The 25,126-nt window shown below is 42.0% G+C and overlaps 1 protein-coding gene and 1 long non-coding RNA gene across 2 annotated transcripts in view; one reads left to right on the top strand and one right to left on the bottom strand.

Moving 5' to 3' along the window:
• The first annotated feature begins 4,127 nt into the window (after nucleotides 1-4,127).
• ENO4 (enolase 4) overlaps nucleotides 4,128-25,126 on the top strand; it is a 31,094-nt gene continuing 10,095 nt past the window's right edge. Inside the window, 9 exon segments of the mRNA XM_019940065.3 lie at nucleotides 4,128-4,348; nucleotides 7,770-7,898; nucleotides 8,600-8,790; nucleotides 10,773-10,918; nucleotides 12,601-12,770; nucleotides 12,866-12,997; nucleotides 14,351-14,404; nucleotides 16,220-16,276; nucleotides 18,506-18,673. Coding sequence (XP_019795624.2) covers nucleotides 4,184-4,348; nucleotides 7,770-7,898; nucleotides 8,600-8,790; nucleotides 10,773-10,918; nucleotides 12,601-12,770; nucleotides 12,866-12,997; nucleotides 14,351-14,404; nucleotides 16,220-16,276; nucleotides 18,506-18,673 — 1,212 coding nt within the window. The 5' untranslated portion in view covers nucleotides 4,128-4,183.
• On the bottom strand, nucleotides 6,608-12,967 carry LOC109550695 (uncharacterized). Its single transcript, XR_004522623.2, has 4 exons — nucleotides 12,388-12,967; nucleotides 9,825-9,993; nucleotides 8,630-8,856; nucleotides 6,608-7,395 (listed from the first exon to the last, which is right to left on the bottom strand). It is a non-coding gene; the product is annotated as an uncharacterized lncRNA (long non-coding RNA).

Here is a 25,126-nt window from a genome sequence, read left to right as displayed (position 1 = left end):
TTCCTCTATGAAGGATCTTCAATTAGCAGATAGGAATAGACTAACATGTCCTGATATTTTATCTTGAATCAGAGCTACAAAGTAGGAGAGATCTGAGATGGAGAGCCAGTTCAGGGCTTCTCAGTCAAGGTCCCTGAGAAGCCCATAGACGCGGGCAAGTGGCCTACAATTCCGAACATACACCAAACACACCCAGGACACTGAAGAATGGCTTGCCTTAAAAGTATTTTTGTCACATGTACAGAATTCCCATGAACGAAATACAAATGCCTCTAGAGGGACCACTGAATTCAGTCACTATATATAACAACTATTACATGGGCTGTGGTGGAGGAGGGCAGTGTCTCAATCTTTTGTTGTTGTTTAAAAGGAGTCTTCATAATGAAAAAGGCTGGGAAACATTTTTCCTAACACTGATCTAGCCCAACCCTCTCATTTTATCCATGAGGTCCCAGAAGATCTTGGGGACAGCTGGGACTCCAATCTAAGTTTTCTAATTCCCAGACAAATGGTCCTTGTCCCACACCATACATCCCTTCCCACGCAGCAACCCCATTCTCTTTCTAAAGGAGGAGAGTATAGTCCTACCCTCTCTCCCTGGATATGTTCCAGAATTTTCTATATCTCCTGAGCCTTTCCTTCCCTTCATTTCCCTCCCCTCATCAGCCCCCAGTACACCTTTAGGGTGAGTAGCATTCAGTCCCTTTCAAGCTCTGACACTCTGTAAGTACCCGTGGACAGTTAGTCTCAATATGAAATGGAAATATAGTCACCAATGTACTGAAACAAGGAGTGTGTTAAGTATATAAAATATGCATACGCATAAATGTATTTTACATCCCAAACCCTAGTACTTCTAATGTCTATGGAAAAGAAGAAAATTGGAATATTCATGAATAATAATTTTACTTACTCTGGATCTGTCAACACCAATAGGCCATTAAACCCCTAGCACACCAACTTTTCAAAATGCTTTCACATCTATTATTATTTCAGTTTATTGTCCCAATGGTTCACTAGGATGTAAGTGCTACTGAAGTGCCAATAGAACTTAAGTGCCACAAAGAGAAGAGATGTTATATCCATTTTATCCACTGCTTTTCCCCCAGGGCCTAGAACAGTGCCTGAAGCATGGTAAGCATTCGATAAATATTGGTTGATTGAGTGAATGACAGAAGTAAACAGGGAGGGTAGGTTTATTTATTTATTTAGCCTTCATTAAGTTTTATTTTTATTTGAGGAGATGGAATGATCCATAAGGGCAGAACTGAGTTCCTAAAAATCTCTTTTCAGTCTTCAATTCTCCTATAACATTTGACTTAATATCCTTCCCTCAAATATTTTTTCCCTCAAATATTTTAATGTCATTCTTCAAAGTTATATAAGTAATACACTCATTTCAGGAAAATCAGATACCACTAATATATAAAAAGAAGAAAATAAAAGATCCCATCACCTAAGGATGACACTAACATGCAAATGTATATCCTTTTAGACTTTATTCCATGCATGTGTACACACACAGACACACACATCTGAGAAAGTCCCCAAACTCTCTGCCCTAGATTCCGGGCTGTGGATATTTTTCTTTTTTCTCTAAGTCCTTTTTGTTTGTCCCGCTGTGTCCTAAATAAATTTGTTCCCCAATACTTAGGTCCTGAGTTTAAGAGGATTGGTTTCCCTTTTCCCTCCAGAGGATTCATCTAGTCTTACTCAACTTTAAATTCTTTGTGGATGTCTTATATCTGTGTCTTCAGTCCTCCCATTCCTCTGGGATACCTCAAGCTTCACACATCTACAACCAAATGTACCACATTTCCTCCATCAAAACCAGATCACTCTCTCACTTACTGCATTTCTGTTAACTGAGACAGAATTCTACGAGTTATCCTCTAGGGCGTCATCTTTGGTTCCCCCACCCCACATCCAATCACTCAAGGTGATTTTCATCCTTCCATCCTGTCTCGTCCTTCTCTTCCCATTGCGACCATCACTGTTTAGGCTCTTACATCTATATTATCTTCTACCTGAGTCTCCTGCTTTTTGCATAACCAAACCACCACCAAGCCTACCTACTGCTGCCAGTTAGCCTCCTCCAACACTCAGGAGGCTTCCATCTTGCCTATCCTATATTCAGAAGTTCGGGGGTGCTCCCCACTCTTACAGAATGGTATTCCAGTTCCTTCACTATCTCACCTCAGACTACTTTTCCATCCTTATTTCTCATTGTTCCTGAAAATAAAGGCTTTGCTCAAACCAGCCCGGGGTACTCATTATTCACAAAATATCCGACTGTGAGTTAAGTGTCTATAATGTGTAAAGTCCATCCATTCATTCAACAAACATTTATGGAATATCTATTCTGTCAGGTAATGTACTGATGCTGGGGACGCGACGGTGAATAAGACAGATCAAGTCCCTGTCCTTAAGGAATTTAGAGGCCAGTGGGTTACAGAGGGGAGACTGAGACATGATGGTCCCAGCCCAGGATGCTTAATTTTCCATTAAAGCGTCAAATGAATCAAGACATCCTTAAACGCTGAATTTTGTGGCTGCAGCTGCAAATGGGAAAGAAGTTCAGAAGGAAGGAAAGGCTGGCCACAGTGTGAGCTGGAGTGTGGAGCGTGGCTTCTTTGAAGATACGGGAGTCAACAGGCATTAAAGGATGGAAAGGATGGACGTGTGAGAGAAGGGGGTGCCTTCCATCTAAAGGGATATGAGGAAAGTCATGTGGTGGGATGGAAACAGCAGCAACAGCGCTGACTTATCCTGAATAAACGTTCATTCAACACCTATTCAGCAGAGCACAAGCTCTGTCCCTGCAGCGAGGGAGAAGATGACTCAGACTCGGCTCCTATCATGGAGGGATTTCCATCTAGCAAGGATAAGGTAGATCCATGATGATCCATCACACCCCAGAAAGTTCCATTGTTCCATTAGAGAACTGGAAAAAACACCGAGGGAGTTCAGAAGCAGGTGCATGTCTGGGTTCTTAGAGCACTATTTACAGAATCACATTATTTGTATGCATCTGCCTGCCTCTATCGAAAATAACTACCTTGTTTCAAAGTGTTTTCTCACTCACTTTCTCATTTTACTCTGACTTGTGAAGTAGGCAGAGTAGTTAAGATTGTTTTCCAGATGAGCAAAAGTGCAACATGAACGTTTTAAATTGTCTGCCTTAGGTCACGAACACCACCAGGCAAGAGCAGAACAAGAACCACCCTGTCCATCTCAGCCCTTTCCTGCAGCAGAAGTATCTAGACCAGAGGGTGCGCATTAAGAAGTTGTATAATTGCACGAGACACCTAGCAAGTGTAATAAAGCCAAACAGGCAGTTTGGATTTAAAAGGGCAGGATGCAGGCGGCCTCTGAAGGTTCTGAAGAGAGAACAGGACCCAATGACAGTCCTCCATTCCTGCTTCTCCTCCTCAAGTCTGTCTGTAACACCCCACCCTAGGCCTGTCCTTAAGGTTCATCCCAAATTTTTTCTGCCCACACTGTTTGTTTCCCCTCTACGGAAAAATTTCACCCCACTAGTCCCACTCATCTCCCAGGGGAGGGCGCGTGGCCGTTCTCTCCTGGACCTCGCAATACGCCCAGCCAGCACACCGCTCTGCTCAGGGCTGATAAGTATCTGCGGAATCACTGAATTCCTGGGTCCTCCACAGCTTAGTAAGGGTACCCAGAGTTCTTACAACCCTCCCCCCGAGAGTGGGCCGGCACAGGCCGCCGCCCGGAGGAGCTCCCCGACCGCGAGGAACGAGGGGGTGGTTGGGGAAAGCCCGATAGCCTGAGTCCCAGGGCCACCGGGAACCGGCGCCACCCGAGGTTCGAGTCCCCAGCTGGAAGCCGGGGCTAACCCTCTCACGCCTCCGCAAAAAGCGCTTCATGAGAGCGTTAACTATTCTTCCATCTGAAAACCTTCGGGGAAGGAGTGGAAAACGACGCCGGGAGGGAGCCGGTCTCAAGAGTCAATGAACCCAACCCCGTGGGCCAAACCCTCAGGGAGAGGGAGGGGGGAAGAGGACGAAGTAGCCATTCGCTACTCCGGCTGCGGGAAGAACGTGAGTCTGGAAACATCGCGAGATCTGGAGTCGGGATCTCGCTGCGTTGCCTAGCGACTGGGAGGACGCTCGCGGGCCCCCCAGCTAACCCCCGCTGTAGGCTTAAATCTCCTACCATGGGGGAAGAAGGCGGCGGCCGCAGCTGTGGGACCACTAGGGAGCTGCAGAAGCTGAAGCAGCAGGCGATGGAGTACTACCGGGAGAACGACGTTCCGCGCAGGCTGGAAGAGCTGCTCAACTCCACCTTCTACCTCCAGCCTGCCGATGTCTACGGGCACCTGGTAGGGACCTGGGACAAGAACCCTCTCCTCTCCAGCCCCTCTCCCCACGCCCCGCGCTGCGGCAACGCCGTGCGCCTGCGCCACAGAGTCGCGCACGCGCGCCGCCGCCGCGGGGTCGGGGGCTGTAGTTGCGCGGAGCCGCGACCCTGAAGGGAAGAAGCAGGGCGGAAGTTTGGGTGAAGGAATCTCGAGAAAGTGGTGGACTGGAAGCTGCTAGAGGAATGAGGACTCTAGGCGACAGCTCAGGACCTGGCAGGCATCCTCGCTACCTCTGGGCGGGCCTGCCACGGTTGCCAGTTGACTTTTTAATCACAGACCTTAATACCTCGTAGCCAACCTTCAGCGGCCTCCTTTTGACCGCGGGACGAACACCTCGGTATTCGCTACAGCTTAGCCTCAGCCTACCCCGGGGCCTCATACTCAGCAGGCTCCCAGCGTTGCCAAGTTTCAGTTGATTTCAAATGTCCGCTCCTTGACTTGTGCGCCCTTCCCGTCCTGGATGCCCGTCCCACCTGACCAGCTCGCACCTAGACTTAAAATTTAGATCAGAGTCTTGCCCACTTTGCCCAGGACTAATCGTCCTTCAGCGTCCTTGTAGCGTCCCCTGCATGTACTGAAATCCTCCCTGGGCAGCTTGTGAGCTCCTGTGGAGAGCGGCGGCCTTTTCATATACCCCTCCTAAGCCCTGTGCCCAGCGCACCATCTGGCACACATCTTAGCCTTAAGCAGTGGGCAGTTGAAACAAAGGCAAGCGTTTTCTCACTTCCAGATCCATTAAGTACTAACCAACACCCACCTTCTGGAAGGCATCATGGTTGGGACTGGTAGGAATTTGCACTATGGTGAGGCAATATGCCAACACCAAGCAGAGTATTTAAATGCTGTGAAGAAGCATGATGTGTTTACAGGGTTCAAAACCACATCTTGTAGATGCAGTTAATATAGGGGATGTTCTACGAATGTTTATTTTTCTCGGTCCTGGCCTATACATCAAACTGGGGGAGGGGCAAGGGGGGAGGTGTTTATCGATGCACCTTGTGCTATGTGCTTTATGTGGTATCACTTCATCCTTAGGACCACGGTGAGGTAAACGTTATGATTCCTGTTTTACAAATAAAGAACTGTGGCCCAGTGAATTTAAATGATTTTCCCAAGGGACACAGTGAATGACAGAAATCAAACCCAGTCTGTTTCCCTAGTACCTAGTAGAGTGCGTAGTACATAGTGGACAGTCAAGAACTATTTGTGGGATGAATGAGTGAATGAAGCTCCCAATTCCATTATCTTTCCACTGTCTCTTGCTAAAGGAATTCTTGAAAGTTAACGACTTCCTCATTTTACAAAGACACCAAGCCCTTGTCTCACCTCTACTTAGTGCAAAAGGTAAGACTGGAAACTTGGACTCTTGTCCCCAGTGGAATGCTCTTCCCAGCCTATTAGGTAGCCAGGTCTTTGGTTTGCACAGCTCTCTGCGAGTTTATACTTCAGTTAGGGACAAAAGCCACCGATACATAAGAGAACTGGAGTAACAGGGTGATATAGGATTGTGTGCTAGACTGAGGAATAGATGACTGTGTGCCTGTTATAGGAATTCAGGGGTGGGGAAGATCCCTGTGGGCTGTAGCATCTGAGAGTTTTGGCTTGGGCTTTGAAGGATGTTCAGGAATTGGATTGGCATAAAGGCAACCTCCTTTTTGTCTTCCCAGGCCCTGCCCTGGTTTGGGCCATCCTTATTCTCACCTAGTCTCCCCCTCTATCAAGTCCATCCCCAACAGTGCTGCCAGAGCAATGTTCCTAATCCCAAATCTGACCATCATTCTTTTGCTCAGAAACTTCCTGTGGTTCCCCCTTGCATGCTGAGTAAGATCAAACACGTTACAGTGTGTGACTCACAGTACTCGCCCGGCTACCTCGGTAACAGGCTCAACTCCCCTGCCCCCCCACCACCACCGCTTCTTCGCACAGGCGCACTGACTTCCCCCTACAGCGTGAAGTTTCCCAATTTCCTCCCCTTCACTTATCCTATTCCCTCTACCTGAAGTTCCTGCCCTCAGTTTCTCCCTCTTGTCTGCCTGTTGAAATACTACACAACCTCCGGTGTCCAGCTCAAATGCCATTTCTTCTATGCTTCTCTTACATATCAGAGGAATTCAGGGATGGGAAAGATCCCTGTGGGCAACAGCAATATTACTATTGCATAAAACTTATAATTGAGAGTTTGAGAATTTAACGACGTAGTATATACAAATGTGCCCAAGGTTTGTGTCTGACATTTATGAATTTATACAAGATTTAATTTATGGAATCCTAAATATGCCAGGCATTGTGGTATGTGATACAGTGATAAACAAGACAAAGTCACTCCTTCAAGGTACATCCTAAGCATTTTTTAAAAGTTAGTTCCATTCTCCTCCTAACACAATATGCGGTACATTGTAGGTGCTCATTGCTTGTTGAACTGAACTCACAAAGTATAAGCTAGATCGTATTTTTCTTCTCCCGATTCTATCTGACTTCATTTAGGTACTTACTCTGTAATATACAAACCATCATCCTTCAAATGCATGGACAGCGTGAAAGTTGGCTTTGGCTTTAGTTCTGCCGCCGCCTTGGTGCTGGCGCACTGCTGATGGGCATGAATGACCTGTTATGTAGGTTGAGGTCACTGGATTTTCAAGTGAAAGATAAGAGGCCTGGTCTGCTAAATGCAAATGAAGAGTGAATACTGTCTGGTGATAAAGGGGGTGAGGAGGGTGGGCCTTCACTCGCCCCTCTTCCTTCTCTCCCAGCTTCCGCCCCTCTGCGTAGGGACACCGTACTGAATCCTTTTACTCAGGCTCCTTGAGTGGACTTTCTCCCTCAGCTTCATTCTCTTTCTTCCGTCTCTTTCTTGGATCACTTCCAAATGACTTCTGCTCTTCCACATCAATGAAACTGCTGTTACTGAGGTTCCAACAATCCTCTCTGAACATGTAGTTCTACGCATGATCTGATGGTAAGTGAAATACAGCCTCTGCATAAGTCTTCACCATTAAAATATCCGGTGCCTTGTCGGGAGGAATGAAAATAGACTCACTTAAGGTTTTTTAGGTTTGAATGCATCACAGTATTCTAGAGACCAACTGACTTCGGTATTTGGACAGAAGGATAGGTTAGGGCCCACTAAAGAGTGACACGAGACCTTTAAATAAAGACATGTTTGCGAGGTTCTGCTGAGAGTTCAAAAAGCAAACTGCCCCACGTACCAGAGGCTAAATCCAAATCTCTGAACGTTCCCGCAGAGCTGCTAGACTAATCCCAGAACGAGGAGGGCATTCAAGGAAACGTTTAGTAGAAACTAGAGTAAATGTGAATGACCTTTTAAAGATAAATTAGATGTGGTATTGTGATTTTCGTGTTTTTTTTTGTGTGTGTGTTGAAGGCAAACTGCTTTTCTAAACTTGCAAAGCCTCCCACCATATGCAAAGTCGTGGGGAAAAATGTGCTGGATGGACTGGGGCTTCCAACACTACAAGTGGAAATATTCTGCACCATTCAAAATTTTCCCAAGGTAGGAGGCAGCTTAAATGTGTTCTTCACTATGTCCTGGCTCCACTGCATTTATGAGCATGTATTGTCTAAATTATGGAAAATTAACGTTTTGAAATTCAGTATGTGTGAAATACACGCACCATTTGTAGGTAATTATGAAAACAAAGCATGAATCATACAGTCTTCCATGGTGGTTTATTAGGTTATGTGGACTACTGGTACAGACATGACTCGCTAACCTGAAGATGATCCAAGATGGAGAAAGGAAATGGGGCAAAAATAGTTTTAAAAACTCTGACATTATTAATGTCATGAGTTCTATAAATCTGCAGATAGGGTTATAGATTCATGTACTTATATATAGATTTACAGATACATAGACCGATCTACAGAAAGAAAATTTCATTTTCATAAATGAAAATAATTATGATTAAATTTGTCTCCTTTTCGCTATTTTTTAGAGAGGTAGTGATAAAAATGAAGTTCAATGTAGGGTTTTTAGAAGGGTATTTTAACAAGTTAATAATTTTAAACGTTCCTTCAAGTTGGGTTCCATCGTGTTTCAGTAGCTATAAAAATATCTCAAAGAAAATTATAGATTCTCATTTTCTCTTTGAAATTGGTGATAAAATATCATGTACCTTAAAAGCTAGATACATTCAATTTCCTATTTCCTGTGAAAGGTAGGGAAAATGTAGAACACGTTTATATTGTTTTCAGAATATATGTTCTGTGGTGATCTCAACTCACTTCGACGTCCATGAGAATGCTTTACCCGAGCTAGCTGAAGCAGAGGAATTAGAAAGGTCAGATGCCGTCAGCACTGCAGTGCGGTGGGTCAACGAAACCATCACCGAGGAGCTTCAGGGCTTAGCTCCTTCCAACCAGGCTGAGGTGGATCAGGTGCTCAGGTAAATTTCGCACTTTGAAATGTAAGTGTCCGGTATAACTATGTACGTCTTCTCTTTCCATTTCACCTGCCAATGAAATGGGTCTGTCATATCTATAGGGTACGATCAGGAAGTCAATTAAGAAGCATATGCTAAAGCAGCAAAATTTAGCATAAAATGTCGTTTTTCTTCTGAAAACCCTGTTATTAAAATTTTACTTTGTAAGGCTACATAAGGCCTTTTGGCCTCTTTTATGCATAGAGCTTTCCTAGGATTCAGTGAAAAGTTTCTCAGGAAAAGGATTAAGAATCCGGACGTCCTCCTTTCCCCCTCCCCACCTCCTCACATGCCCCCCTCGTCCATGAGCCTCTCTTATCCTTTTATATAGCCCAGTGGGCGATGCTTATGTTCTGACCTCCAGACACAACCAAGTCTTCCAGGTTTTGCCCATAGGTTGACTCTAAAATGTGAAAACCAAGGAACTGTTTACTAGGGCTATGTGAGCACTGTTCAGTGCCTAACCAAGTGTGGCTTAGTTACTTTTCCTTTTGTGTGGGTCCAACGCCACAACCCTCTTGGCCAAAGAAGGTCAACTGGATTCTCTTTCTCTAAGCTTCAACACTTGCTTAATTGTGCATAACTTCACATTTTAGTTTGCCTCAGAGTTGGATCATGACCTTATAAAAAACTTGTTTGAATAGTTTTTGGTTGCCTTACAGTTTTTGAATGCTATTCCACTTAGTCCTTTGTGTGTGTGTGTTATTTGCTATTTTTTTTTAGGTAATCTTTTTTTTTAATTTTTGAATTTTATTTTTTTATATAGCAGGTTCTTATTAGTTATCTGTTTTATACATATTAATGTATACATGTCAATCCCAATCTCCCAATTCATCACACCACCCGCCCCACTACTTTCCCCCCTTGGTGTTCCATACATTTGTTCTCTACATCTGTGTCTCTATTTCTGCCCTGCAAACCGGTTCATCTGTACCATTTTTCCAGGGTGTTATTTGCTATTAACACATCCTTCTTTTTTCCCAAGCTCTCAGTCATACCTTCTATTCTGTTACATTCCTTTTTTTCCTGGAGTTTTCCCTCCCAAATCTTCCATCTTGACTGGTTCCTCTTTAGGCCTACTAAAGAGATGCCATAAGACATCCCTTCATTGTTCTCCTGTTTCCTGGATCCCATGTCGTCCTCTTTCTTAAATTACCGGATTCCAACCTTTAAAAGTAAGGATGAGAAAAGGGTATTTGGGATGTAAATTTTTTGAGTTCTTACATATGTGGAAATGTCAGTACTTTCCCTTTGTGGTTTACAGTTTAGCTGAGTATAGAGTTCTCATCTGAAATCAATTTCTCTCAGCACTTTAAAGGCACTGCCCCATTGGCATCTGACGCAAATCTGATTCCCATGTCTTTTTTTTTTTGGCCTGTTATTGTTGTTTTCTCTGTGGAAGGTTTTAGCCTCTGTTTATTCCGGGGAGCTGATATTTTTCATAGATGCACCTAAGCTGGATTTCCCAACAGTTTTCTTAATTGTTCATTTTAAGCACCCACCTCAAAAAGAAAAGAAAAAAAGTAAAGAAAAGAAAGAAAGAAAAGGAAGTCCTGCACATAGTGCTATATATTTCACTGTCTGTTCTTGCCTCATTTTTAGTCTGATGGTCATTTATTCAAAAAGAAAATCCAATAGCCCTTAATCAAATTATATCTTCAAATTTTACATTAAAAAATAACAAACAGGGCTCAGATAATTTTAAAAATGAGCACCTAAAATCTTTAAACATTTATTTCCAGGCCAAAATGATTTGCAGTTCTTGAACATAGTTTTATAACAGCATCATTTTTTAGTCTTGGAAATTGAAGCTGATTTGTTCTAAAGTAGCTTAAAAAGCAGAGTTAACTACTGAAACATTTTGGGGTCAGCACTAAAACATGACCAAAATTACTAGTGATATTTCTCAAAATCTCATTGTAAAGTTGTACTTTCTTACCATTAAGGACATTCTTTGAAAGTAAAGTACAAGAAGATAAGGAGAGAAAAGAATTGGAAAAGAGCCTGGAAGACTCCACAGTGCCTACACCTTCACCTCTAACACCACCACTGCCTCCTCCACCTCCAGCCAAAAAAAAAGGACAAAAGCAAGGTCGGTGGCTTATCATCCTGCAGAACCATTAGTAACAAATGTGGAGGAAGAAAGGCTGAAACTTGGACTGCCTTTCCAAGTTCAAATCTCTCTGCTGCAGACCTAGGTTGGAGCCCCACCAGGTACCATCCATCCTCCACGCCACTTCCTTGCTTAAAGCTACTATGTGAGGTGGGCACGGTTTTCCCCCACCCCACCCTCCATTTTTATTTGTAAGATAAAAATATTTCTTACCCAGAGGTGAACACTTAGTAAACAGAGTGCACTGAACAGTGGCAATGCCCAAGGCAGGGAAGGGGAGGGTGGCCTGGAGACCTTTAACTGCTCCTCAGAATTCCCATTAGCTCCTCAGAAAGCCACTCCCTATTTTAAAGATTAATGATACCCTTTGATATGGAGAACCAACATTTCCTCAGTCATAGGTAATATAGTAATGAAACTTATTTTTGGAAGACCTTGCTATTTTAAGACAAATAATCTTAAATTTATCGTGGCCCTTTGTTCCATGCCTTCCAACATATGGCTAACCTCAGCTCCTCCAGTATGTTAATTCTGGAGCTGGTACTAGAGCTGTTGTAACAGTGATTAGTGTGTCTGTCCAACTACAACATGCTCCTGGAGGACATGAGTCACGCCTCATCCAATTTAGCACTGCCAGCGCCTAGCACAATGCCGGGAACCACCTAAACGCCAGGTAAGTGTGGGTTCCATTAAATAAGAAAGCGCAAGAAGCACGGACCAAAGAGATCGTGAAGCCAAGGTCTCTTATTTCTAGATTTAGATACTGAGGACCAGAGAGGGGAGGAGAGTTGCCCAAGGCAGAAGAATCCTGTTAGACCAATCTTCTCCTGGAGGATGGGGATGACCACTACTGAATCATAGGCAGAGACTGCCAATAGGTGTTCATTTGGTGGTTTCTTTTGACTGATAGAACTTGGAACATAAGAAGGGAAGAAGTAGGAGGGGACAGTAATTTGCTAAACATTGAATATGTGCTGGGTGCTCACACATCTTATTCCACTTGTTTTACCTACCTGACTCAGGTCAGTAGCTGTGGGGAAGGAGAGGACAGGAGGAAAACTAGAGATTTATTATGGACATTGTGGTACCTGATCAGACAGGGTGGCTGAGAATATGTGAGAGTGAAAGATGGGTGAGGATTCTGGGTGGATGGTTAGATCTGGAAGGAAGTCCTCATAGAAAAGGGCATCCGTTTGGGGTGGGCAAGCAAGATACGTAGTTAGATATTCACATGAGATATTCAACACGAAGCTGGGTATGCAAGAGCGATGGTGGAACATAGGAAAACAGGATTTGGAATTCAAAGACCATCCAAATCCTCTCTCTATTCACTTTCTGTTAGGTATTGGGCAAGTCTTTGAACCTAAGCCCCCGTTTAGGTGAGATAACAATATCTGCCCCACAAGACTGTTGAAGGATTTAATACTGAATGTTCTAAAATTTCTTACGCAAAATCCATGGCTAAGGATTATTTGAGCATTAGGGTCAGACAGAAACTTCTCAGGGGTTGAAGTGGTGAATATTTTCTTGCCAGCCTCAGCTTTCAACCCTTCTTTATGCTGGGCCTTCACATCTATAAGTAAAGCATTAAAATATATATATAGTTTTATCATAGTCAAACTTTCTAGAAAGCAATCTTTTATCAATATTTTTTTTTTCAGGGAGGAAGGATACTCTTACAGAAAAACCAATTATACCCCCAGAACCTGTTGAACCCATACTCTGTGGCAGCATGGCCATAGGAGCTGTGTCACTGGCTGTTGCCAAAACCAGTGCCGTGCTGGGCAGTAATCCTCTATACTTAAATATTGCACTGCTGAAGCACCACCAGGTTAGTGCCCATTCCATTCCTTTACAAGGACCCATGAGTATCTCGAGATGAATGAACCATGTTGCTCATTTCCCCTTGCTTTTCCCCTTTTTCAGGAGCAGCCGGCAAAGCTAACTATACCTCTCCTGATGGTATCTCTGGTCAGCTGTGGGAAGTCATCACCTGGCAAGCTGAATTTAATGAAAGAAGTGATTGGTATACCCCATCCTGGACTAACAGCTAAACAAGTACCTTACATTATCTCAAACTACCTTTTCTTAAAAAAAAAAAAAACCTTCATCATCAATGAGTTTTTAGTGTATGTTCCTAAGGCTTATGACACCAAGGGAAAAGGAATTAAATATAAAATGAGAAAAAAAAATTAGGAAATTAGGGAAGTGGGACAAAAACAAGACCTCAAACGCAAGAGAACCAAATTTAGACCACCTTGGATCTCCAGCTCATCACAACAGTGACTCATGCTCGTGGCTCACAGAGAAGCCACGGGAAAGTGATTTTGCAGGCCTTGATAGTGCTGGAAGGATATTCTTTGGGGCAACTGAGATTTTTTAATTTACTAGTCTATGCACTATGGCTGCGACGAGAGGAAGGTGGCACTTTCATAGCAGCCCTTCTGTTAAGTAGGAACTGCAGGGCCTAGCAGATTGCCCGGCACGTAAGAGAGGTTTAGTGCATGTTTATGGAATATGGAATGAAGGAATCCTAAGTGGCATCTTTACTACTCAGAGGTTTGTTAGTGTCTCATTGTTCTTCAGTGGCATGAATGAGTCAATACGCCTTTTTAAATCTTCATGAATTATTCTACCAATTAGGCATTCGGGAGAACTAAACATTCGTGTCCTATAGTGGATGTTTACAGGAAAAGTACGGGAAGCTCCATCCCCTCTGGTAGTCTATTGACTGATATTTTATCGAAGCTAGTGACAATCATTTGTTTAAATCTCAAGATAATTTCTTTATGATAAAGAATCCTTTTTTAAGGAGAATAGTCATTACCCACTTCTATCAATTTTGGAAGACTAGGATTGATATCTGGCTCACCATCTGTCAGATCACGTTCAGATCCTGGCGCCAGGATCTTTCCTTCAGTTAATATCTGCTGTTTACGTACCAGAGCATTTGGCCTGCCATTCTTCATCTGTCTCCATATGCAGATCCCACCATCATCAGAATACATTTTTCTACTTTCTAAGTGACAGTGGATTTATACTAATTCAAACACTATCATGCAGAATCCCTTGATGACCTGTGACATGTATGGCAAGAAGGTTGGTCAGGAGACCATGAAAGAGAATGAAGTTAACTTGATCCAACCAACTGAACCAATCAGTTCTGAACAATGAAGAGAGGATAATGAGGAAGAAAAACCTCTCATTCATTTTCAACCAAATAAAGATTGAGGGTTGAAGATTAACATTTGATCTTCTGATTTTGTAGGCCATATGTAATTCACTAACCAGGATGCCATTATCAGGGACCCTACAGATTTTCTAAGTTAGAAATAGCCATGTGTGGTATAAGTTTTTATGTTTAAAATTCTAGACTGCAGTTGTGGAAGATCATGGTTATTCTACTTACAGGGTGTGGACATGCTTCTGGAAATTCAGAAACACATTAACCAAGCAATTGAAATGGTATGTAAAGAGAATCTATGGAATCTAATAACTGATGCTTATATACCTTCTAGTAACCAAATTATAGTTCATTATGCAACAAAATCAATATTGTTGTTACAGATATGAAAGCATATTAATTTTCTTTGGGTTTCCCATATGAGCCAAGCTTATACATTCCCTCATTGCCTATGGGTCCAGTTTCTAATGGAACTTAACAATCTTCTTTTGATTTCTGAGGCAGCTGGCCCTACGCTAAGATCATCCCTTTGGATTTGCAAAGAAAGAAAGGATCTGGCCCCTAGGATTAGCGAGAGGCAGTTTGGTATAATGGTTAAGGCGCAGTCACTTGTGCCTGCTTAGAATCCTGGTGTTGGGCAAACAAGCACCCTTGGCTGAGCAGCCCTTGAGGGGGAAAGTCACAGAGGCAGGATGAGGGGCGACTGTATGAGTCAGTGGGTTGTTCCGTCATATTCTAGCTGGGGTAATGCACAATGATGTGGCAGGGCTGAGGGACCCAATCCTTGTCTTTTATTTTAGAATAATACTGCATTTATAGAGAAGTTGCAGAGATAGTGCAGAGAGTTCCCAACTACCCCTCACCCAGTTTCCCCCAAGGTTAACAGGTTACATTACCATAGCGTATTGGTCAAAACTAAGAAATCAACATGCTACATTACTAATAACTAAACTTCAGACTTTATGTGAATTTCACTGGTTTTTCCACTAATGTCCTTCCTCTGTTCCAGGATCCAATCCAGGACCCAATATTTATTTAGTGTGAGGCTTTTAAGCTACATGATTAGGAAGCACTAGCTCCTTCCCCAGCAGGATGGGGGCTGAGATATAATCTCAGTACGACATAAAGGAACTTTGGCTCCAGTGCTATCTTGCCAGCACAGAATATGTGATGGGGGAGGGTGGTGGGGGCCCAAGCCCTACAGTTGATCAGAATTGCTTTAAGCACCAGCCTGGAGCCAGTTGTCGGGGTGCTTTTCAGGAAGACAACTGTTTTATGGGTGAAAAGATAGTGAAAAGATGCAGGATAACTTCTGTATTTGCATATACTGGAGTGTGTGTGTGAACCATGTTGCTTCTTGACAAACATGCCCCAGCTTATACAGCCAATGAATGCCGGGCATTAAAGTGCATCCTTTCACAGGTTAAATCCTTGTTACAGCATGCCACCAATACCCCAAACTATGGAAGCTTCTCTTTGGTAATTATCTTTGCTTTTAATGTCAGATGACATTACACACACCAGATTCACCAGATTTAATGACCATGGGCTGCTTCCAAAAGTCAAACCCATCCTGCCAGAGAAAGTGTTTGTACTGTGAGAATATTTAAAACAATATGTCGGGCCTTTAAAAGCAAATGCCACAGTGTGGTTATTCCTTAAGGACAAGGAGGGGACTTAACATCCTCCTGTAAAAAAAGAGTTCCTGCACACAGCAGGAGTCAGGACATGATGAGTGAATAATTACTTATATAAGTAGAAATGCATGAACATGTATATCCATACCTCATACATGTGACTGGAGGCAGAATGTAAGGATGAACTAAAGGGAACATGTGCCTGATTTTGAGAAACAGTTTGAGGTTTATGAAATTAAAGTGTGGCTGGCATCATCCGTGTGTGTGTGTGTGTGTGTGTGTGTGTGTGTGTGTGTGTGTGTGTGTGTGTGTGTGTGTGTGTGTGTGTGTGTGTGTGTGTGTGTGTGTGACTGGCTCAACCCCAGAGCAGTGGGCAGGCCAGAGGACCTGCAGCTCTGCTTGCTGCCACAGACGTGTCTGAAAATCCCGAGTGATATGTCTTTATCTTCTGTCTCTCAGTCCCCTCCTCCAAAACCAGAGACAAGAAAAAGTCAAAATGGAGGCAAAAGAGGTCAAGTAAGTAAATGTATTTGTTTACCATGCTTCTGTATGACAGTTCATTTCTATATTCCCTGCCCCTTTCCCTCTCCCAGTCATTTTGCTCCAGGACTGGTCTAACAAAAAATGGAAATCACACGGTGATACTGCTTCAAGGGGACTAAACCAGGCAACCCCCAGAGCTGGAATATAATTCTGCCCCCACCTCTCTGGCAACAGGCTGCCAAGCCATCACTGCTTGCAGTTGTCTGGCCAAGTGAAATCTCAGAGGGCTTGGAGAGGCTCTTATGACTAATAGGATTACATGGGAAACCCTCTAGGTGAAGTGCTGGGGAAGATGAATCTCTCTGAATACTAGCTCAAAGGCATATAGGATGTTTTGGCTTTTAATTTTAATACTACCAAAGAAAGAAAGAAAAGGCACAAAAAGATAGCAATTCCTTCATCTGGTCCCCCAAAAGCACTGAGGCACCATTTCAGATGAACCATTGCCAGAGCTCAGATTTTGCCAGGAGGGTCAGGCAAACAAGCCTGGTGAAAATGGGCTGCAGACCTCAGCCAGCTGCACTTGATCAGTCCATCACTTTGGTGACTGTGGGCGCTCTGACAGATACACCTGTTATATGCCTGACTTTCAGCAATAAAGTTAGAACAACCAACCAGAACCCCGAAGATAATGCACATGGATGAGGGTTGCTCACATGTGTGATATTTGCTCTGATAACCCTGCAATCACTACCTGGATGTCAGGGACTTCAGGGTCCGTTGAAGTCATCAGCAAGAAGGACTAGTAAAGGAAGGAGAGGACTTGGTGGAGATAAAAAGTTAAGTTCCTCTTTAAACTTGGGAGAGAGAAGAGAAATGTGTGAACAGATACAGCAGTAAGTAAAATCCTTGACAGGTGTGTATACTAGAACTGGACCTTGCAAGAGAGGCAGGGGCTGGTGAACAAGTAGCAAATCTCAGCTCTGTTCCCTTCATTCCAGCAGGTTGTCTGATGTATTCTGAGAAACTTAGACCAAGATCAGCCCTTCCTGAGATCAGCTTTACTACTCCCCCCACCTCCCCACCATTAGAAACAGGATAGATGATAGATTCTAGAGAGGCAGCCATACCAGAATTAGAGGCATGGACTACTAGAGGCTCAACTACCTGGATTAAAATCTGTTCCAAGTTACTCAACTCTCTCTTAAATAGGGATAATAATGGTACCTGCTTCATGGGATTGATGTAAGGAGTAAATGTATTTACTTTATGTAAAGTGTTTAGAATGGTACCTGGCATTTAGTAAGCACCAAATAAGTGATGCTTTCATAGTTTTGAAGACTCCGTAATGAAACTCCTTAACTGACACACAAAAATTTCCCCAACTATTCCTTTGCCAAATAAAAGGTTCCTCTCACTGACATTAAAAATGTTGGATGGTTCTTATACTTAACGAGTACTATCATCAGTAAAAATAGGATATTTATACCTACTTTCATGTTTGCTCTTGAGACTGGTACACACACACACACACACACACACACACACACACACACACACACACACACACACACACACACACACACACACACACACACCCCTTAGTGATACTGCTTCAACTTACGTTAAAATTGCATAGTGACAATTTATGATGAGGGCACGTCAAGGCTGACCTTGCAATCGAAGCCTATGGCTGCCTTTCCCCTGAGCTCATTTGGGTCCTCAAATCTTCTTCCACTGCAATGCTTCCTCAGTGCTACATCCTTTTAGCTGAAGTCTTCAATCCCTTTTAAAATAAAACTTTTCCTGAAGGAGAGTTAAATTTTTAAGTTTTAACACTTATAATCTTCTAAAGGAAAATGGAACATAGGAAAGAGCAGGTTTGGAGGAAGAAGGGACAGGCAGGACAGACATTTACAGGGACAGCCTGTAGAGTCACCAACCTGGTGGTTATGGCTCAGGTGAGCCTGTGTACAATGATAGAGCCAATAAAGAGATAATAACATGGGCAACTAAAGAGAGCAAAGTGTATTCCTAGGTCAAACTTGAAAACCGTGGGAGTAAGAAAATTATTCCCAGGTACTGCAGGACAATCATCTGCCCGAAAATATGCAGAGATGAGTGGGAACTAGGGGCAGGATTAATCGAGAATCAGAGGACCCCGTGTTTGGAGAGCTGTGTCTGTTACAAATTGCCAGCCACTGGAAGCCCCAAGAACCTTAATGTGCTCTATTTACGTGCATGATTTTCTTGATCCTGAAGCAGCAGATCACCGGCAAGATGTCCCATCTTGGCTGTTTAACCATTAATTATGACACCATAGAGCAGCCACTGCTCCTAATACAAGGAATCTGTGCGAACCTGGGGCTAGAAATGGGAACGAATCTCCACCTAGCCATCAACTGTGCTGCACATGAACTGATGGACTATGTAAGTTTCCACTCCAGAACATTTACTTTTTGTTGCAGTCTCATTGTTTTTAAATTAGAACTCAAAAGAAGAGCCTATCTGTACGTATTTCCAAAGAAATCCTACTTTTTAAGTTAGTACCATGGGAGGGGTCCAAATATACTGGAGTTGAGAAAGGTAAGTTAACTAATGACCAGACAATAACATAACCATATAACTTTAAAAATTAACAGAAATGTCACCATAATTATATATAGAAATTCTGTAATAAAAATGTCTAAAATGGATTGCTTACATTGAAATCATGAGAACTATTAAAAATAATTTAACAAACTGGTATGTTCTGCAGAGTACATTCATTTGGTTGGTGAATGCTGAATTGGTCAAGCATAAAAAGTGGCTCAGTTGTAACTATGACTTGATAAGCCCTTCTAGACATGTGGTTCTTCGAGTTTCTGCTGGTGATTCACTTTTTTTTTTTTGAATTTTATTTATTTTTTTATACAGCAGGTTCTTATCAGTTACCTATTTTGTACATATTAGTGTATACATGTCAATCCCAATCTCCTAATTCATCACACCACCACCACCCCGCCATTTTCCCCCCTTGGTGTCCATACATTTCTTCTCGACATCTGTGTCTCTATTTCCGCCTTGCAAACTGGTTCATCTGTACCATTTTTCTAGATTCCACATATATGTGTTAATATACGATATTTGTTTTTCTCTTTCTGACTTACTTCACTCTGTATGACAGACTCTAGGTCCATCCACATCTCTACAAATGACCCAATTTCGTTGCTTTTTATGGCTGAGTAATATTCCATTGTATATATTTACCACATCTTCTTTATCCATTCATCTGTCGATGGGCATTTAGGTTGCTTCCGTGACCTGGCTATTGTAAATAGTGCTGAAGTGAACATTGGGGTGCATGTGTCTTTTTTTTTTTTTGCGGTACGCGGGCCTCTCACTGCTGTGGCCTCTCCCGTTGCGGAGCACAGGCTCTGGACGCGCAGGCTCAGCGGCCATGGCTCACGGGCCCAGCTGCTCTGTGGCATGTGGGATCTTCCCAGACCGGGGCACGAACCCGTGTCCCCTGTATCGGCAGGCGGACTCTCAACCACTGCGCCAACAGGGAAGCCCTGCATGTGTCTTTTTGAATTATGGTTTTCTCTGGGTATATGCCCAGTAGTGGGATTGCTGGATCATATGGTAATTCTATTTTTAGTTTTTTAAGGAACCTCCATACTGTTCTCCATAGTGGCTGTACCAATTTACATTCCCACCAATAATGCAAGAGGGTTCCCTTTTCTCCACACCTTCTCCAGCATTTGTTGTTTGTAGATTTTCTGATGATGCCCATTCTAACTGGTGTGAGGTGATACCTCACTGTAGTTTTGATTTGCATTCTCTAATAATTAGTGATGTTGACCAGCTTTTCATGTGATTCTTGGCCATCTGTATGTCTTCTTTGGAGAAATGTCTATTTAGCTTTTCTGCCCATTTTGGATTGGGTTGTTTGTTTTTTTAATATTGAGCTGCATGAGGTGTTTATATATTTTGGAGATTAATCCTTTGTCTGTTGATTTGTTTGCAAATATTTTCTCCCATTCTGAGGGTTGTCTTTTTGTCGTGTTTGTAGTTTCCTTTTCTTTGCAAAAGCTTTTAAGTTTCATTAGGTCCCATTTGTTTATTTTTGGTTTTATTTCCATTTCTCTAGGAGGTGGATCAAAGATCTTGCTGGGCTTCCCTGGTGGCACAGTGGTTGAGAGTCCACCTGCCGATGCAGGGGACACGGGTTTGTGCCCCAGTCCGGGAAGATCCCATATGTCACAGAGCGGCTGGGCCCGTGAGCCATGGCCACTGAGCCTGCGCATCTGGAGCCTGTGCTCCGCAACGGAGAGGCCACAACAGTGAGAGGCCCGCATTAAAAAAAAAAAAAAAAAAGATCTTGCTGTGATTTATGTCAAAGAGTGTTCTTCCTATGTTTTCCTCTGAGAGTTTTATAGTGTCCAGCCTTACATTTAGGTTTCTAATCCATTTTGAGTTTATTTTTGTGTATGGTGTTAGGGAGTGTTCTAATTTCATTCTTTTGCATGTAGCTGTCCAGTTGCCCCAGCACCACTTATTGAAGAGACTGTCTTTTCCCAATTGTATATCCTTTCCTCCTTTGTCATAGATTAGTTGACCATAGGTGCGTGGGTGTATCTCTGGGCTTTCTATCCTGTTCCATTGATCTCTATTTCTATTTTTGTGCCAGTATCATGCTGTCTTGATTACTGTAGCTTTGTAGTATAGTTTGAAGTCAGGGAGTCTGATTCCTCCAGCTCTGTTTTTTTTCCCTCAAGACTGCTTTGGCTATTCAGGGTCTTTTGTGTCTCCATACAGATTTTAAGATTTTTTTGTTCTAGTTCTGTAAAAAATGACATTGGTAATTTGATAGGGATTGCATTGAATCTGTAGATTGCTTTGGGTAGTATAGTCATTTTCACAATATTGCTTCTTCCAATCCAAGAACATGGTATATCTCTCCATCTGTTTGTTTGTATCATCTTTAATATCCTTCATCAGTGTGTTATAGTTTTCTGCATACAGGTCTTTTGTTTCCCTAGGAAGGTTTATTCCTAGGTATTTTATTCTTTTTGTTGCAATGGAAAATGGGAGTGTTTCCTTAATTTCTCTTTCAGATTTTTCATCAGTGTATAGGAATGCAAGAGATTTCTGTGCATTAATTTTGTATCCTGCAACTTTACCAAATTCATTGATTAGCTCTAGTAGTTTTCTGGTGGCCTCTTTACGATTCTCTATGTATAGTATCATGTCATCTGCAAACAGTGACAGTTTTACTTCTTCTTTTCCAATGTGTATTCCTTTTATTTCTTTTTCTTCTCTGATTGCCGTGGCTAGGACTTCCAAAGCTATGTTGAATAACAGTGGTGAGAGTGGACATCCTTGTCTCATTCCTGATCTTAGAGGAAATGCTTTCAGTTTTTCACCATTGAGAATGATGTTTGCTGTGGGTTTGTCATACATGGCCTTTATTATGTTGAGGTAAGTTCCCTCTATGCCCACTTTCTGGAGAGTTTTTATCATAAATGGGTGTTGAATTTTGTCGAAAGCTTTTTCTGCATCTATTGAGATGATCATATGGTTTTTATTCTTCAATTTGTTAATATGGTGTATCACATTGATTGATTTGCGTATATTGAAGAATCCTTGCATCCCTGGGATAAATTCCACTTGATCATGGTGTATGATCCTTTTAATGTGTTGTTGGATTCTGTTTGCTAGTATTTTGTTGAGGATTTTTGCATCTATATTCATCAGTGATATTGATCTGTAATTTTCTTTTTTTGTAGTATCTTTGTCTGGTTTTGGTATCAGGGTGATGGTGGCCTCATAGAATGAGTTTGAGAGTGTTCCTTACTCTGCAATTTTTGGGAAGAGTTTGAGAAGAATGGGTGTTAGTTCTTCTCTAAATGTTTGATAGAATTCACCTGTGAAGCCATCTGGTCCTGGACTTTTGTTTGTTGCAAGATTTTTAATCACAGTTTCAATTTCATTACTTGTGATTGGTCTGTTCATATTTTCTGTTTCTTCCTGGTTCAGTCTTGGAAGGTTATACCTTTCTAAGAATTCGTCCATTTCTTCCAGATTGTCCATTTTATTGGCATAGAGTTGCTTGCAGTAGTCTCTTAGGATGCTTTGTATTTCTGCGGTTTCTGTTGTAACTTCTCCTTTTTCACTTCTAATTTTATTGATTTGAGTCCTCTTCCTTTTTTTCTTGATAAGTCTGGCTAATGGTTTATCAATTTTGTTTATCTTCTTAAAGAACCAGCTTTTAGTTTTATTGATCTTTGCTATTGTTTTGTTTCTATTTCTTTTATTTCTGCTCTGATCTTTATGATTTCTTTCCTTCTGCTAACTTTGGGTTTTGTTTGTTCTTCTTTCTCTAGTTCCCTTAGGTGTAAGGTTAGATTGTTTATTTGAGATTTTTGTTGTTTCTTGAGGTAGGCTTGTATTGCTATAAACTTCCCTCTTAGAACTGCTTTTGCTGCATCCCATAGGTTTTGGATCGTCGTGTTTTCATTGTCATTTGTGTCTAGGTACTTTTTGATTTCCTCTTTGATTTCTTCAGTGATCTCTTGGTTATTTAGTAACGTACTGTTTAGCCTCCATGTGTTTGTGTTTTTTACATTTTTTTCCCTGTAACTGATTTCTAATCTCATAGCATTGTGGTCAAAAAAGATGCTTGATATGATTTTAGTTTTCTTAAATTTACTGAGGCTTGATTTGTGACCCAAGATGTGATCTATCCTGGAGAATGTTCTATGTGCACTTGAGAAGAAAGTGTTATCTGCATTTTTTGGATGGAATGTCCTATAAATATCAATGAAATCTATCTGGTCTATTGTGTCATTTAAAGCTTGTTTCCTTATTAATTTTCTGTTTGGATGATCTGTCCATTGGTGTAAGTGAGGTGTTAAAGTCCCCCACAATTATTGTGTTTCTGTTGATTTCCTCTTTTATAGCTGTTAGCAGTTGCCTTATGTATTGAGGTGCTCCTATGTTGGGTGCATCTATAGTTATAATTGTTATATCTTCTTCTTGGATTGATCCCTTGATCATTATGTAGTGTCCTTCCTTGTCTCTTGTAACATTCTTTAAAGTCTATTTTATCTGATATGAGTATTGCTGCTCCAGCTTTCTTTTGATTTCCATTTGCATGGAATATCTTTTTCCATCCCCTCACTTTCAGTCTGTATGTGTCCCTAGGTCTGAAGTGGGTCTCTTGTAGACAGCATATATATGGGTTTTTTTTTTTTTTTTTTTTTTTTTTGCGGTACACGGGCCTCTCACTGTTGTGGCTTCTCCCGTTGCAGAGCACAGGCTCCAGACGCACAGGCTCAGTGGCCATGGCTCACGGGCCCAGCCTCTCCACGGCATGTGGGTCCCCCCGGACCGGGGCATGAACCCGCATCCCCCCACATCAGCAGGCGGGCCCTCAACCACTGCGTCACCAGGGAAGCCCTGGGTCTTGTTTTTGTATCCATTCAGCAAGCCTGTGTCTTTTGGTTGGAGCATTTAATCCATTCACGTTTAAGGTAATTATCGATATGTATGTTCCTATTACCATTTTCTTAATTGTAATGGGTTTGTTTTTGTAGGTCCTTTTCTTCTCTTGTGTTTCCCACTTAGAGAAGTTCCTTTAGTATTTAGTGTAGAGCTGGTTTGGTGGTGCTGAAGTCTCTTAGCGTTTGCTTGTCTGTAAAGCTTTTGATGTCTCCATTGAATCTGAATGAGATCCTTGCCGGGTAGAGTAATCTTGGTTGTAGGTTCTTCCCTTTCATCACTTTAAATATGTCATGCCACTCTCTTCTGGCTTGTAGAGTTTCTGCTGAGAAATCATCTGTTAACCTGATGGGAGTTCCCTTGTATGTTATTTGTCATTTTTCTCTTGTTGCTTTCAGTAATTTTTCTTTGTCTTTAATTTTTGCCAATTTGATTACTATGTGTCTCGGCATGTTTCTCCTTGGGTTTATCCTGCCTGGGACTCTCTGTTCTTCCTGGACTTGGGTGGCTATTTCCTTTCCCATGTTAGGGAAGTTTTCAACTATAATCTCTTCAAATATTTTCTCAGGTCTCTTCTCTCTCTTCTCCTTCTGGGACCCCTATAACGTGAATGGTGTTTAATGTTGTCCCAGAGGTCTCTTAGGGTGTCTTCATTTCATTCTTTTTTCTTTATTCTGTTCTGCAGCAGTGAATTCCACCATTCTGTCTTCCAGGTCACTTATCCGTTCTTCTGCCTCAGTTATTCTGCTATTGATTCCTTCTAGTGTATTTTTCATTTCAGTTATTGTAGTGTTCATCTCTGTTTGTTCTTTAATTCTTCTAGGTCTTTGTTAAACATTTCTTGCATCCTCTCGATCTTTGCCTCCATTCTTTTTCTGAGGTCCTGGATCATCTTCACTATCATTATTCTGAATTCTTTTTCTGGAAAGCATATCTCCACTTCATTTAGTTGTTTTTCAGGGGTTTTATCTTGTTCCTTCATCTGGTACATAGCCCTCTGCCTTTTCATCTTGTCTATGTTTCTGTGAATGTGGTTTTTGTTCCACAGGCTGCAGGATTATAGTTCTTCTTGCTTCTGCTGTCTGCCCTCTCTCAAATTTTAAATATAAAAGTATTTCTAAGTTATTGAAGTTTTTGGAGAATAATTAATAATAGTAATTAATGTCAAATTCAGGGCACATGACCAAATACGATTCCACTTTAATTTGTGATTCTTTTAACTTCAAAGGAAATCTTGAATAGTATATAAGAAAACTAAGTTTCAGCTGACTTTTAAAAGTTTTTACTTTCCTAAAGAAACTAAGCGCATAAAGGAATATTTAATGTAATTTCGTATTCTTCACATAATCATTGGTTCCTAGGCATACCAGTAAGAGAAATAATTGCATGTTTTCATCA

This window comes from Tursiops truncatus, chromosome 16, assembly GCF_011762595.2.
Source record: "Tursiops truncatus isolate mTurTru1 chromosome 16, mTurTru1.mat.Y, whole genome shotgun sequence".
Lineage (NCBI taxonomy): Eukaryota > Metazoa > Chordata > Mammalia > Artiodactyla > Delphinidae > Tursiops > Tursiops truncatus.
Note: the sequence above shows the minus strand (reverse complement) of the source record. Positions and strands in the feature narration are given on the sequence as shown.